At 43.1% G+C, this 15,679-nt stretch overlaps 1 protein-coding gene across 17 annotated transcripts in view; it reads left to right on the top strand.

The window, feature by feature from the left end:
- The window catches only part of Sox5 (SRY-box transcription factor 5), a 943,592-nt gene that overhangs the window by 923,822 nt on the left and 4,091 nt on the right, over positions 1-15,679 (top strand). For all 17 annotated transcript variants that reach the window (XM_029534576.1, XM_029534569.1, XM_029534568.1 and 14 more), the window contains 2 exons: positions 8,705-8,813; positions 11,388-11,561. In XM_029534576.1, coding sequence (XP_029390436.1) covers positions 8,705-8,813; positions 11,388-11,561 — 283 coding nt within the window. The remainder of the gene's footprint in view (positions 1-8,704; positions 8,814-11,387; positions 11,562-15,679) is intronic.

Below are 15,679 nucleotides of genomic sequence, written 5' to 3'. Positions count from 1 at the left end.
ATCATTCTGGTTGGAAAGGTTAGGGCAGAATAGCCCAATAAAATGAGGCTCTGAGGGTGTGCCCCACTGGGTTGTCAGAGGGACTCCCACCCTGCCATCCTGGTGATGGAAACTGTCTCTTTGTGTTAGGGGATGAGAAAATGCTAACCATCACCTTCCTGGCAACATTATGTAGAGAGCATTGTGGGTATCATAAGAGTGTGTGAAGTAAGACATAGATAAAAAGGATCTATAACAAATTGTCAACCGTGTCTGTACCAAGGGACTATAACTTGCCTATGTGGATTCCCTAAAGTTTGTGTGAGTACAGACTGGCTTTTGTTGCTGCCTCCACAGCCTAACCTATCAGGAGTTGTCTCCTCTTCCCCTCTGTCTCCTTGTCCTCCTCAGAATCACATTCTTCCTTGAGGCGCTTTCACAGGAAGATAAGAAAGAACACCCATGTGTGTAGTAGATACATTCTCTATGGACCTTTTAAAGATGATCTTGCCAATGTGGAGTCAAACCATTAGGAAAACATTGAAACATTAACAAATATGGCAAAAGATACGATAAGCTCTTTACTGACTCAGCTCTTCCCTCTCTAACAAGCGGGAAACCCTTCCTTATGCCCAGGAGCCATGGGAACGGTGATGGCTAATGGCCACTCCTTTGTGTTTTGTGCCTTCACATTTCAGGTATTTTCATACATAGTCTTTAAAAGAAGAGAAAAATATAAGATGACATTTGAGAAGCCTGGAGGAACTGGGATGGTGGGATCAGTTTGGGGACCCCCATCCTTTGACATTGAGTTTAATCTCTTTTCTCCAGTAGACCATCAAGGACTTTAGGAAAGCACCTGGTACCTGTGTGCTCAGCTAGTACTCCTGTGATGGGACTGTACATGCCTGAGCAGAGGTCCTTAAAGCTTGAATCATTCTATGAATGTGATAAGCCAGCATCTCTGCAGTTAGCATATGCCCCAGAGCCATCTTTATTTCTCCTGGCCCCTCTCTCCTCTTAGCTCCTCCCTTCTCCCCCACTGGCCTCTCTCCTAGGGAATGAGAGCCATAACACCAGTAAGAATATACACAGTCTTATTTACAATGCATTCCAGCTATTCTGATAAAATATGAGTGAAGTTTTTCTGTTCATTAAAATGAGATTTTAAGTGTATATCCCCATCTTTCTTCACCTAAAACTACCATGCATAATTGAAAAGTGAACTATAGCCATAGTGTGCCTGTTCCCATTTATCAGACCCAGCATTTCTGGACCAGCCCCCATGACTCTAGAAAACAGCCTAATTCAGTTTATCCAACTGAAGTAAGTGCCTGCTACTCAGGTCACATTTGTAAAAACGCTGACAACTTCATGGCTTCTACTCCATGCAAAGGAAAAATTTAAAGCAAAAAGCCCAGTGTGTACCCCAGTGACCGGGCCACCCATTGTTTATAAAACAATCATTGCACAGCATTCTAATTCTGCATGTGCATTGTGTGCCCCCAGTACACACCCACAAGATGTCCTATACAGATTATGAATTCTGTTACTTTCCTTTGATGGCCACCTGTATGTCTCCCACTAATTCTTCTGGATAGACGTGGTGGCGAGCAGCACATGGGTGCCTACAGTGTGACAGAACACCAAACCTCCTCTTAGTCATTATCTGTATCCCGACGGGCCGTGGACCCAGATGCTTGACGTCTTGATCTCAGTCTTGCCTTTGCTGTCTCTCCTCTTCCTCACATCCATGGCCCAGGCTCCAGGACGGTGAGTGAGCTGTGCTGTGGCTGTGAGCGGCAGCGCCCCTGTTCAGCTTCCCTGTGAGTTTATTTTTGACATAATCCTCAGAGCGACTTTCCCCGTGAGTGGCACACGCAGACTACCATGGTGCCTCCCTCTCTCTGGCAGTGGGCTTTTGTGTCAAAGCATAAATTAGTCTTGTTAGACTCGGGTATCCAACTGTGTTTCTTATGAAGTGCCTAAGTCCATAAGTGTCCTCACAGAATAGATCTGAATAACCACTAGTTGTTTTGCTTATAACCTATTCCTTGAATGTATGACAATGATTATAAAACTTAGAAACTATATATCCATTCAACATACCCATCTGTATGGAGCGCCTGCCTCTAAGGTTGAAGTTTATTACTGAGTCTCTTTTGAGAAATTATGAACAGTTAGAGAAAATGTACAAATGTATACGCTTGTTCAAAGGACTGTATGGAGTTTAGTCAAGTTGGCAGTAAAAGCATAGGCTTCCAGGATTCAAATACAAGGAAACAGCCCCAGCCCAACCTGACACATAACCCTGACACCCCCTTGCCATCTCTGATGTACAGGTAGTCACTTGGCCAAAACTCTGTGGCATTCAGTGGACAGAGCTCCATCTGTTAGGTAAAGTGGTCATAAGTTTCTGTGTCCTTCACTTGACAGTTGATAGCCTTTGGTCAGTGTGCTGTTGCTCACATACCACTGAATTTCTGTGCCGCCCTAAGAAATGTCTCTGTTCTCCTAAACCAGGAAGCCTCTTAAGGCGTTTCAGTCACCCGCTGCTGTCTCTTCTGCCTCGTACTTCTTCAAGGCCTTTACATACTCTTAACACTGACAATCCAGGAGACTGACAGAATAGACAAAGCCTGAGCCAACCCTAACCCAAGCAATCGTCACCCTTAACCTCAGCATTCCTCTCTTCCATTTTTACTGAAACGCACGAGGAAGGCCCTGCGACACCGGTCTGACCACACACTCTAGCCTCGTGTCATTACTGTGTCACCTACCCAGAGCAATAGAGTCTGAAACATGCATCAAGTGCATAGGTTTAATTTCCAAATGTTTCTTCTGTATGAAAAATCAGTTAGTTTTTCCTCTGTATGAAAATCAGTTAGTTTTTCCTCTGTATGAAAATCAGTTAGTTTTTCCTCTGTATGAAAATCAGTTAGTTTTTCCCCAGAGGTTTTGGAGTGTACTTCATAACCCTTTCAAATGTGTCTCTCCTTTTACAATTTATTTTTTAAATTATTAATAGGGATCTATAAGATGTCTCCACAAATCATGTCACCATCTTGCAATTTTTATTGTTAAGCTGGACTTAGAATCTAACAGAAACTGTGACTTTCTCTGCCTTTTCCATTGGCTTTTACCCTCAGGTCACTTTGTAAGGAAGCATGCCTACCCAGTTGGCTTCCTTATGACCACTTTACCAGTGAGTTTAGAGGTTATTATACTTCAAGAAACATCTCATGAAGCTGGCTACCAGATTTCAAAGCAGCAGTTCATATGTACAACAAAACTCAATCCTGAACCTCAAATTGATTTGAGGATGGGGATGGGGCAGAATTAGCTGAGACTGGTTTTCTGTCTCACGAGATCAGAGAACAGACAGACACAGATCTGATCTCTTGATTGGCAGGCCCACAAACTTCTCTGATTCTCTTATTTATCAAGGGTCTCAGAGTCCAGGATACCCAGTATGTCTGTACATAATCTAACGAAGGTAGAAGTTAAAGAAATCTTTCACAAATCTTACCATACTCTATTAAATGTGTCTGTTGAAGTTAAAAGAAAGATTTCTGTTTCTTAGTGTATGTTGTGTGTGTGTGTGTATTTATATGTAATTTATACATAATTTACAAGAAACCCTTTTCTCCCATTTGTGCTGTTAGTTTATGTGGGTGGATGGTGATTTTATAGAGCAGAGAGCTATCAATATGCAAGAACGGAGCTGATGGTTGAGGGGGTGGACATCCACATATCTTCTTTGAGGGTTGAGGGGTGGGACCTCCACATAGCATCTTAGTCTTCTACTTAAGCCGATGAAAACATCCCCAGCTGATAAGTCATGACATTATGAATAATCTTCTAATGTCTCTGGTGGGCTGTGAGGCTCACATAATTAGAGGACTAAAATCCGTTTTCTTTTCTATTTTGCTACTTCTTTATTCTCTGTGTCACTGGTATAGCAGGAGACCATAAAAGTGAAGTAAGGGAGCGCAGCCAGAGGGGTTTAGCTGCGACCAAGTCAACACTCTGTTTTGTCATTACATGCCTGTGCCTTTTATTGTTGTGTAGCTCTGTGCGCTTCATTGCTGAGATGTCCATTATGGCAGCTGATCCACAGCCTAGCTCACTCCTTGGGTCTGCATGCCTGGTGGGGAGCAATGCTCACTGCCGTATGAATCCCAATTTCAGAGAAGGGATAGGGAACCTATCTCTCCATGCACTGTTTAATGTAAGACCTGAGAACTAAAGAAAAGACTCTATGTTTGCTCAGGTCCACCTTGTGCTCTCTTTTGACTGCATCCTGAAAGATCAACAAAGATGGCCCCTCTGTCCTTTGTGAATGTTCAATTTTTCTGTGTAATTTGATGTAATAATAATGGAAGAAAGTTCCTGATTTTGGATAGATACAGACATAAAATTGATCTCATTCCTAAGTATGGAAAGGAAATTAAGAAAAACCCATAAACATTAAATGACACGTAGGGAGAGAGAGAGAGAGAGAGAGAGAGAGAGAGAGAGAGAGAGAGAGAGAGAGAGAGAGAGAGAGAGAGAGAGAGAGAGAGAGGAGAGAGAGGAGAGAGAGAGAGAAGGAGAGGAGAGGAGAGGAGAGGAGAGGAGAGGAGAGAGAGAGGGAGAGAGAGAGAGAGAGGGAGAGAGTAACCATTTCTTAGAGAACTTATCTTACTTTCATCATAGATATTTTTTGCTTTTACTCTAGGAAGCTGAGGCTCACAACCATCCCTGTCTGCATGTATGGCACTGTCTTTTTTCCTTCAGCATTTTCTCTACAAAATTTTCTTTTTAATGTCAAAAATATAAATTTCTTAAACATTAGCAAGCCAATAAGACTCTGTCCTGCGTTTAAATCCCATTTTAAAACTTAGGCTCTGGGACTCAGACTTCTTAAGTGATTTATCTAATGACTTGCTCATCTTATATATGTCCCTTTCGCTGTGAATCCTGGTCACCCTCTGCCAATGTGACAGGAAGGATAAGTATGTCTTGGTCTTCCCGTTGGGTCCCGACAGGGTCTGGTGTCATATGCAGGCAGTCCAATACCCTTTTGCTATTATGCTTGTCAGGGAAAGCCACCGAGCCACAGGCCAGCTGCTGCTTCACAATGTGAACAGGAAGACTTTAAGGAGAGCTTTAAAAGTACTCATGTTCGTCCCTGGAGCCATCCGGTCTAAATGGGTGGCTTTCTTTTACTCCTTTGGTTTTCTGAGATCAAGACTGTTTTGTAGTCCCTTGGCCTGGAACTCACTGCATTGAGCAGCCCATCCTTGGGCATGCAATGTTTTCCCAGAGGGCCAGGACTGCAGCTGCGCACCTTCCTATTCTTCAGGCTGAGCACAATCATTTGACCTTCCTTCAGGACAAGGCAGGATCAGATAAAGTCCCAGAGACTCTTGAACTGACCTAACATTTCCCCTTAAAAACCTGCAGACTTCTATGAGACTTGATTAGCCAAATAGGAGTCCATTTCCAAAAGAGCTCTGGTTGCTGTCCAGTTGCTCCTTTTTAATCAAGAGGGATACATATGGGTCACTTTGTTTGACTCCTACTCACATTTGCACCAATGTTCTGCTTTGACCACTTTGGTGGAATTATTTTCCTCAACTCTGCAACAAGTCCAGCAGAAAAGAATTGCCAGCATTTTTAAAGGTCTGTGTCTTGCTGCCGCTCCTCTTTCTTTCTAACTGCATGAGGGCAGGGACGTTTCAAGTCCTCTTCTAGACAGTATTAGGAGCCAAGAAAGCTTAAGTATCATGCATTTGAGGTTTAGAAAACTGCTCAGGAAACTGAGGCATGCCATGGCCATTTCTATAAAATTTATCATTGATATCATTTTATTAATCTGATCCCAGTGGGGGAAAAAAGTTTATGAAGTTGGGAGAAAATTAATCTTTATTGGTCAACATTCCATTTCTCCAAACTTTTGTGTATACGATTTCTAGCACCTTCTCATTTACCTCTGTGCTGCCTGGTCAGTCCATGTTTTGTTCAAAAGAGACAGGGCCCGACTCTGTATCATGAGATACCTTCGCTCCCACTGTGCGCCTCAGGATAGCCTCAACCTCCTGAAAGCTGGAATCACCAAGCCTGGGACACCACACCCTGCTCCCACTTCTTATGTTTATCGTCTTATTTATTGAAGCTGATTCTATGTAGACAAAATTTAAATCTGAGGACTAAGAGTCAAACTATTCTTATTCCCAGCAATATTTGAACATACAAATAGAGAATTATGTAAAAGGAAATACTAAAACTAAAGGGTGTAATCTCAAATGACTGAGTCTTAGAAGTGATACCACCCATGCCAGTCCCTTTAGGGCAGTGGTTCTCAACCTTCCTACTGCTGTGACTCTTTGAGGCCACTCCCAACCTTAAAAATTACTTTCGTTGCTACTTCATAAGTCTACTTTTCTACTCTTTTGAGTCATAATGTAACCATCGGTGCTTTCTGATGGTCTCAGGCAACTGTGATGAAAGAGTCACTTGACTCCCAAAGGGGTGGAGACAGCCAGGTTGAGAACCACTGCTTTAGAAGGTCGCTGATGGGGACGTGGGAAATTGAAAAGAAGACCATGGGAAGACTATTTCACATCACCAGTGTTTACGACATCTGACTGATTCCTTCCCCACGGAACGGAACTCCTTTAGGCAGTGAAATCTATTTTAAATCCGACTCGCTCTTTTGTCGATTCACCATATCATCTTCATTTACTTCTGTTTCTGAATAAATGAATACCTACCAGGACTCCTGAAAAATGTGTGGAGAATTTAATGTAGTACTGAATTCCATACAGAATTGTAAGGACATGGCTTCCTGCTTGTTTTTGTCTTCTTTCTTCACTGGAAACATACCACACGTCCCCCAGTCCCTCTGAGCGCATCTTCCTTCCCCTCTTTAAATGTTGCAAGAGTGATGATGCAGAGAGTGCTGTTTCCCTGCCGACTGTTGCATCAAAATTTCAAAATTTGAAAGGTACCATGTGTGTATTCTCCCTCATGAAAGAAGTTCTGTTGTGTTTTCTCTGACCAGGGTACTCTTGGATGTTGTTGATGGAGGTCAGTGGTGTGTGTGTATGTGTGTGTGTGTGTGTGTGTGTGTGTGTGTGTGTGTGTGTATACACTCATGTGCATGCGTAAGTATACTTGTGCATGTGTGTGTGTGTGTGTGTACATTTAATGGCTGCACTCACTATAAAAACAGCCCGTTAAGCTAGTGTCCTTGGAACTTCTGAATTCTGCTCAGTGCATACAGCAGACTCCCTCAGGCAAGAAAAAAAATAAAGAAAGAAATCCAGAGGTTACAAAGCTGTGAGAAATACCAATCAAAAACCCAAAACAAACTGGGTCAGCGTCTACTTCCTTCAGTGTTACTGTTGGGTAATTCTGTGGGAGTGACTGTGAACCGGGTCCTCTTGGATGCTGATAGCTTTCCCATCAAGTCAGTAGAGACCCTGATGAATAGAGTACAGACTTCCAAGGCCACAGACTTGAGAGAAATTGTAATCTAGTTCTTACAATTGTACTATTGTCAAAGGTTTGTCAAGACAAAGACTGTACTGTACTGAGCATTCTAGTACTTCATTAGTTCTTTGTGACTGCATTTTCTGGGCTCTTTCTCCCATAAGACAATGATCTTCAATAGTTGTTTATATTCTGTGAACATCTTACTGTGTGTAGTACTTCTCTGGTGTTTATGATCCACCAGAGTCATTCATGACAATCTCTCCAACAATCTGGCAGTTTATCAAGAGACTTGAGCAAAAGCTATAGAAGCCAGTGGCTGCCTTTCATGATGCCGTCTTGGAACCGTATCATCCAAAGAGAGTGGCTGGAAAACTTGAGAGGGGCAGCAGCCTCTCTTTGCATGCTTTTTCCTGTTTTCAGAGTCAACCGGTTTCTTAATTTGGAAGCAATTTAATATCTTGTGTGGGTGAGATTAAGCATTATATTTTTCTTGAACATCATTTAGTTTTTAACACCATGTTTTCCATAAATGTAAGCCACATACTGCGTGCTCCTAAATGACTAGGTGACTTTGAGATTTAATTTATGTCTATTTGTATCTCCAAAAATTCACCAACTCAATATTTTGGCTGAGCAATCCAAATCAAATTGTGGCCTAAGTAACAGGCCACTTCCATTGGATGCATGAAGCCTTGACAAGCAGTTAGCAGTGAATATTTAAGTGTCTTCATTACCCTGGTGTGGTCAGTGCAAAAGGCAGCTGGGAAGGTGGCCACTGGGAAGGTGGCAGCTGGGGAGGTGGCCGCTGGGAAGGTGGCAGCTGGTCCAGGCAATTCTCTGAGTTCTGTTTCTGTGAGTTGCTCACCTGAATACTGGAAGACTTTCTTCAACACCTCTACTGCCTGAATCAAAATGAACCAGGCTTTCCAAATACAGAACAGTTTACCGATAGGAAATCACTACGTGCATTTTGTAACTGGGAAAGGTTTTCTCCCAGGATACTAACCTAGCTCCTTTAGGCACAGAAAACCCAAATGCCAAGACTTTCTAGGGGTTTGAAAGAGTCCAAACCCCTGCTGATTAGTTTCCTTAATTGCCTTAGTGTGCTGTGTTGAACATGTAAAGGTGAATACACCAATATCCCATGCCTCCCAGAAGCCAATTTTATTATATATGGCCCGAGGGGAGAAATGTCTTTGAATAATTATAGGTTCAAGATTCTCATTTTAAGTTTTTTTTAAAGGAAAAAACAACACTGGAGAGCCTGACTCAGCAGTTGGCAGTTAAACAGAATGAAGAAGGGAAATTTAGCCATGGAATGATGGATTTCAATATGAGTGGAGATTCTGACGGTTTGTGGCGATTACTCATTTATACTCCAGGATGGAGTGGGAGGGTGGACTTGGAGCTGCTTAAAACAGCAAAAAGAACAGGCAGAAAGGTCACTGCCTACCTGACCATGCCAGTGGGGGCTCACATATGCTGCAGTCACTATGTGCCAGGCACTCCCTGTTGCTCATCTTTCCACCCTAATGGGACCTGTCAGTGCCACTGCAGACAAGAAGATTGCCCCCAGTGGTTTGGAATCATTCCCATATTCCTACAGAGGGCTGTAAGTATCAGAGGGCAGGACTCAGGTCTAAGATGACATAACTCTGAAGCAAATATCCTGGTCTAGCAGCCACCCTGCCGCTAGCCCTCCTATTTCCTGTGCACCAAACTTTGTACAATTACTGATCTATCAGCTCATTTTGCAGCTTGCGTTATCAGCTAGACACACAGTTCAAAGGACACATCCTAGACTTTTTCTTGCATTTTGCAGCCTCACCTGCTACATTGTCTACACATTTACAAAAACCTACTCTAACCCAACATCTAGACAGCACTCTAAGCATGTAAGCCACAGAGACCAGAAGTATAGGACTCCATCAACTCTAAATAGGCTCTTTATATGTACCATCTAAGCAACACTCCATTTAGGGAGCGCCATACTCCTTTCCTATACCTCAGCCTTGTGTCACTTCAGACAGCACAGCTGGCAGACGGGGTGATGCCCAGTTCAGCTGATACAGCAAAGAGAGCATAAGAAGAAACTGTAGTTTCTCTTATATAGAACCCAACTGGGATCTCCTTCCAGTACCAGGTAACATGTGTGTTTTAGGACTTCAGTGGCCCAGCCTTGCTGCAGGCTGGAAGAGACTCAATCTCAGCCAAACACTGAGACTCAAACAGGAGGAGGGGCATCCCTGTGACTCTTCAGCACCTACTCTTCTCTGGTCATTAAGATTCACACCAGCCAAAAGCTAGCCAAGCTTGAATATCTAACTCCACGATCCTGTTGCAATTGAACTTATTCAATTGGAGAGCTAGAAAAAAAAAAAAATCAAAATCTTGCAGCCGTTGCCTTCCCAGAATAAACCTGGTCTACGTACATACAAAGAGCCTATTTAGAGTTGACGGAATCCCACACTGCTGCTCTCCTGGCTTATGTTGCTGTAAGGTGTAAGGACCGGAAACAGCAGATGTGCCACAATCATTCCCTAGTTACAAACACATCTCCGAAGGATGCTGGTGTACATTAGCACTGCTGTTTGTCAATCGAGAGGCAGTTACTGGTCGTAACACATTTCATCAGTTTTAAGTTATGCTCGCATGATAGACTAGACTCTGGCAATAAAGTACCACGGCAAAGACGCTTGTGCTGCCATTGTCTCACTTAGCGATGCTCACATGCAAAGCAGCTTCCAGTCTGCACTGAGCAAGGAGCATGTAATAGATAAGCATGAACCAAATGTGCTTCTAGAGAGATGCTGAGCCAAGAACCATGCTTCTAGAGAGATGCTATTGACTACTTACCCATTCTTCAAATTAATTAAGATATACAGATGAATGGGGGAGGACTAAAAAGAGGAGATGTGATTTTGATTGCAATATAGGTACCAGAAATCCCCAGCATCTTTTTAATGCTGTTTTTGTTTGTATGGATGATGATGACAACGGTGAAGTCTTAGCTGCAGAGTGCCCAGGCTCCCCTTGTCCTCACTTTCTGAACTTGAGCACCTCTGCTCTTTGGCTGTAAGCTACTTGGCAGGGGATGCCTTACATAGTCTGATAAGGCCAGAGGAGGAAGTGTGCATCTTCCTGAGGCTCAGGGTGACTCACAGGGAAAAGGGGTCCCTTGTCATCAGTGGCCTTGATATCTGAAATACAACTAAATACTTGTCTCTTTTGATAACACACGAGGAGGAAAAACATTCAGTGGAACATGTGTTTGTGTTTTTTAAGAACCAATAGTAATATACACATTAAATGGTTCTTTTCTTCCAACTATCCAGTGCCTTTTGTGGGCAAGGTAGAGACTGACACATGATTGAAAAGAAACACCAACCACATCAAAGGGAGGTATTTGTGTTGTTTTGACTGAAATTCTGTCTAGCATGTTTTTGCTAATGTGTCCTCAGAAACAAAAAGGGGGGGTACAAACACTTCAAGTCCTTACTGTCTCTTTGCTTCCCAACTCATCCTGCAGAACCCATGAGTGTTCCATACTTTTAACAGAATCTTTAAATCTGTAATATTTCGGCAGTAATGGTACACTCAGAGACTAACTCGCCCATTTTCCCATAGGATCTAAAAGTAGTGTGTCCCAGGTTTCTCTGGACTCTTTAAAGTAAATGCTGAAGCCATCCATAGTCCTTCGAAAACCCAAGAAGAAATGAGAACTGGGTTAAAATTACAAACACATTTGCTGCCACAGGCTTATCACAGACACTTCATAAGCAAGCATCTGCCTTAGGAACTGCGAGTACCATTATCAGAAGTACTTTTTGTTTTCTGATATTTTAATAGCCTAAGAAAACAGTCATGGGTGGGAACCCTGCCAAAGTCTCCACGCTAACATAAGTGCTGTTCTTCCCTGTTTCTAGGAAGCGCTGGAGTCTCGGAGTCAAGAATTTACAGGGAATCCAGGGGACGTGGTAGCAACGAGCCCCACATAAAGCGTCCAATGAATGCCTTCATGGTGTGGGCGAAAGATGAACGGAGGAAGATCCTTCAGGCCTTTCCCGACATGCACAATTCCAACATCAGCAAGATACTGGGTAAGGAGGTTGTGGAGGACTGAGTATGTGCCGGGAGACCTACTGTGCTGGGCTGGGCTGTCTTCTGCTCTGAGGGAAAGATGATGGGTGTGGAAGGCAGGCTGCTCCTGTGTTCTGCTAATATTCCAGAATAGCAGTACCATCACTGAGGGCCCAAAGGACAACAAAGCACCCCGGGACCTTTACTTCTTCATTCCATCTGTGAACTGGACAGGCGGGTCTCATCCCTGTCTTGCCCTCCTTGGAAGAAGCATAAGGATGTTGGAGTTCTGTTTGGTATGCATGGTGCTCTGGGGGAAGGAGGAGAGGACATAAGACCTAGAGTAGGGCCTTTGCTTTCAGTAACCCTGCAGACGACTGTGCTTTTGGTAAATCTTAGGAACGTGCCATAGCTTTTCATTGACTTGGAAAGCAGCTTTACCTACCACTGTGGCTCCCAGTATACAAAAAGCCAAGACATACCTTTACCCCAAAGCACAGACACTCAAGCACACGAGGAGATGGCTAGGGAGGGAATGGATAAGGACAGACTTGGTGTAAGCTGGTTTCAGGCGAGGGCCTGGCTGAGCTGAAAGGAGATGAAGGCTCCATTCTCCGTTTGTGCTTTTAACCTGGCCATTACCATGCTAGCATCATCATCCTCACCTTTATCTCCAGCTGGCACGATGGACTACGGGAGCAAGACAAGATTTACACGGCCCATTCTCTGACCGTAAGAGTTCAGAATGGAAGTCCCTAGCTCAATCAGAAAAAATTAGGCCTTGAAAAATAAGTAGCAGCGTACACCTAAACCACGTAAGCTTTATTAAAATTGATGATGCTCCTGTAATTACACCCACATTATAAAGATATATCTTTGTGAGCACATTAAAGAGCTGGCTGCCTAAACATAGTAACTAAGTGTACTCTCCTCTATTCATAATCCCATAACTCCAACCAAGGCAGTAGATGCCACCCCGGCCACAAGGCACTTGTAATCCAACCAGATTATATAGAAAACACACATGTACTTACACACATGTGCTTTAATATTTCCATCTAAAATAGTTTTCAAATGAATACACGCATGGAGTCTGAGAGATTAGAACAAGTGGTGTTCCCTTGCAGATTGAAAACACAAAGTTGTACAAAGTACAATGCTAGAAGAGATTTCCCTAATGTCCATGCCATCTCTGAACTATTCATCCCTTCAATTACTTCATCCTCTCCTCCTCATGAACTACTCAAATTTGTTTTTTTAAAACAGGGTCTCACTATGCAGCCCTAGCTGTCCTGGAACTAATGATAGACTAAGGGGGCCCTGAACTCAGAGATACATACCTGCCTCCCCTTCTCAAATGCTAGGACTGTGCCTGGCCAAACTGGAACATGTTACACATGTTTCATTTGGAATCACTTGATAAGTGAGCTTGGTGCTAAATCCTTCTCACAGTTCAAACTTAGTTCTACAAAGAGGAGCAGACAGCACGGAGAGATGGCTCAGTGGTTAGGGACACTTGCTTCCCGAGTTAGGTTTTCAGCCCTCATGATAGGAATCTCACAATCACCTGTAACTGTAGGCCCAGACTACCCAAGGCCCACATCTGGGCCCCATGGGCAAATTCAATCAGATGCACACACAGAGAGAATTAAAAAATACAAAAAACCAAACAAGCAAACAAACAAAAAAAAAACCTTGAAAAGTTTTTTGAAAGTTAGTCATTAGTCATTTTATTTCTAGGAAATGTAACAGAGATTCCTTATGGATAGCAGTAAGTGGCTAGGAAAATCTTTTCTGACTCAAGGTGAGCCTCACCATATGACCTCTGCTGTTACAGTCTACATAGAAGATGGCTCCAGCCCAAGGCTTCCTCATACAGCCACACTAATTAGACACGGGGCAATTTTAGTCACCCAAAAATTAAACACTGAAGTTGGGGGGGGGGGCTAAGTATTTAGTCATAACTTTAAATAAATATAAAATCTTCAAATAGCCACACGATGGTTCTGAGTGGCCTGTTTCATGGAAAAGGCACAAAGAAGGCTTGATGGTTTTCTCTTTACCGATTGTTTTGGATAACAGCCTCCGACAGCATGCTGCTAATTCATTCTGCTTAAAACAGGCGCTTGAGCTGGGTTGACATTTTATGTAGTCTCTGGGGATCCTAGTTGACATTTTAAAGGGCTTCTAAGCATTTTATAATACCCTAAAATCTGGTTTTAATAAGCCATTCTGCTGAAATTGTTAACATAAGGAATCACCTTTTACTGTTTGGCTCCAGACCACGGACTGGGGGACATCTTTTTCTGATTAGATATACAGTAGTCGGAGTAAAATGTGCAAATTCATTACATGCCCCGTAGAGATGACATCGCCGCTCAGCTCCCTCTCTCTCTCCTCTCGGAGCCTACTGCCAGACTCAGAAGGAGGAGTCTGAAAAAAATAAAAAAGCTCCTTATTTTCTCTTACTTTGAGCATCAAATATGTTTTCATTGCAACTGATAACTCTTTTGTTATCAGAAGGCATTCCCAACAGGCTCTTCATTTGCCTTGCAAACAGCCCACCCTTTGAAAACAGCAGGCCAGGCCAGCACTGTACATAGCTGCAGGCACAAACCAAACCGAGTAACCATTTTCATCTTTTTGTGGGGACAGGGTGGGCCACCACAATGTCTTTGCTAGCATTCTCCCCGAATGTATTTCGGGCCCTGCAGTCAGCAGCTATTATTTTGGGGAAAGCCATTGAGACCAAGGTGAAGCCTCCAGTTGGCTATCCCACCCAGACGAATAATTAAAGATGTAAACTGGATTTACCTCCAAACTGAGACTGCATGGTCTGAAGGTAGAGTTGAGCCTCTACATCCCAGCTGGTACCTAAGCTATCTTAAGTCATAGTTATAAACAAATAAATATGTAATTGGAGTAGTGGGAGTGTATGTCCCTGTAATCCCAGCCCTTGGTATATTATAAAGCAGGAAGACTGGCTAACCTGAGCTACCCGGAGAGTCACAGTCTCTGAAACATAAAACTGTCATTATTATGTGGCCCTGTTGTTTAGAACATAGCTCAAGACTGGGTGTTATCAGGAAATATACTCTCAGGAGGTGAAGCGGGGAGATTTCATTCTCAACCTACCAACCCAGCATCATTGCACAAGACAGGAAATATTAAAATGGCCATCTGTCCAAGGCAGGTCACCTCTAAGAGTAAGCATTCCTTTCTTTAGAGATAAAATACTTTAGAAAAAAAATGGGAATTATCTTCAATACTTCATAGTCTCATTGAATTTCCATATATATATATATATATATATATATATATATATATATATATATGTATGTTTTGCTCTCAGCCAGTGGTTCTCAACCTTCCTAATGCTGGGATACTTCGTTATAGTTCCTCATGTTGCAGAGACCCCCAACAATAAACGTACTCTATGGCTACTTTATAAGTTTGCTATTGTTATGAAGGATAATGTAAGTATCTGACCCCTGTGGGGGTCACAACCCACAGGTTGAGAACCACTGTTCTTGAGTGTACTATGAAGAGAGTTTGGTGCTGTACTTAACAGTAATGTGGTCTGAACAAACTGACTGTGCTGCTTAAACAGAAGTTTTAAAATGGAAAACAAGCATCTCTGCTATTTGAACTCTAACCTGAGTTGTGTTTGGAACAAACCCAAAATCTACCTGGATTGGGGGCAACCCGTCTAAAACACTTCTGACAGACCCGCTCCCAGGGTTCCCCATCCACTTCCTAACCTAACGTTGAACACGCAAACCTGCAAGTATTGAAGGCTGGTCCTCGGCCTTAGGCAAGAGTGCTCAGCAAGGTGCTGCCCCCGCCTGAGTTTAGGTTCCAGGTTCTAAGCTCTTCCCTAGACGGTGCCTGGACATGTGCTTCATTGATGGCCTCTTGCTCTTGTTATCAGGATACTTGATGAGATGGTGTGACTTTTCAAGATACCTGGGGTGATGTGATGGTCTTCTTACTCTAAGAGTACAGGGCATTGAGTGGCAGGAAATAGGGGAAATGTGCTCTCTCTCTTCTCTTCTCTTCTCTTCTCTTCTCTTCTCTTCTCTTCTCTTCTCTTCTCTTCTCTTCTCTTCTCTTCTCTTCCCTTCCCTTCCCTTCCCTT

The sequence above is a fragment of the Mus pahari genome, chromosome 2, assembly GCF_900095145.1.
Source record: "Mus pahari chromosome 2, PAHARI_EIJ_v1.1, whole genome shotgun sequence".
Lineage (NCBI taxonomy): Eukaryota > Metazoa > Chordata > Mammalia > Rodentia > Muridae > Mus > Mus pahari.
This window is presented reverse-complemented; position numbering and strand designations above follow the sequence as displayed.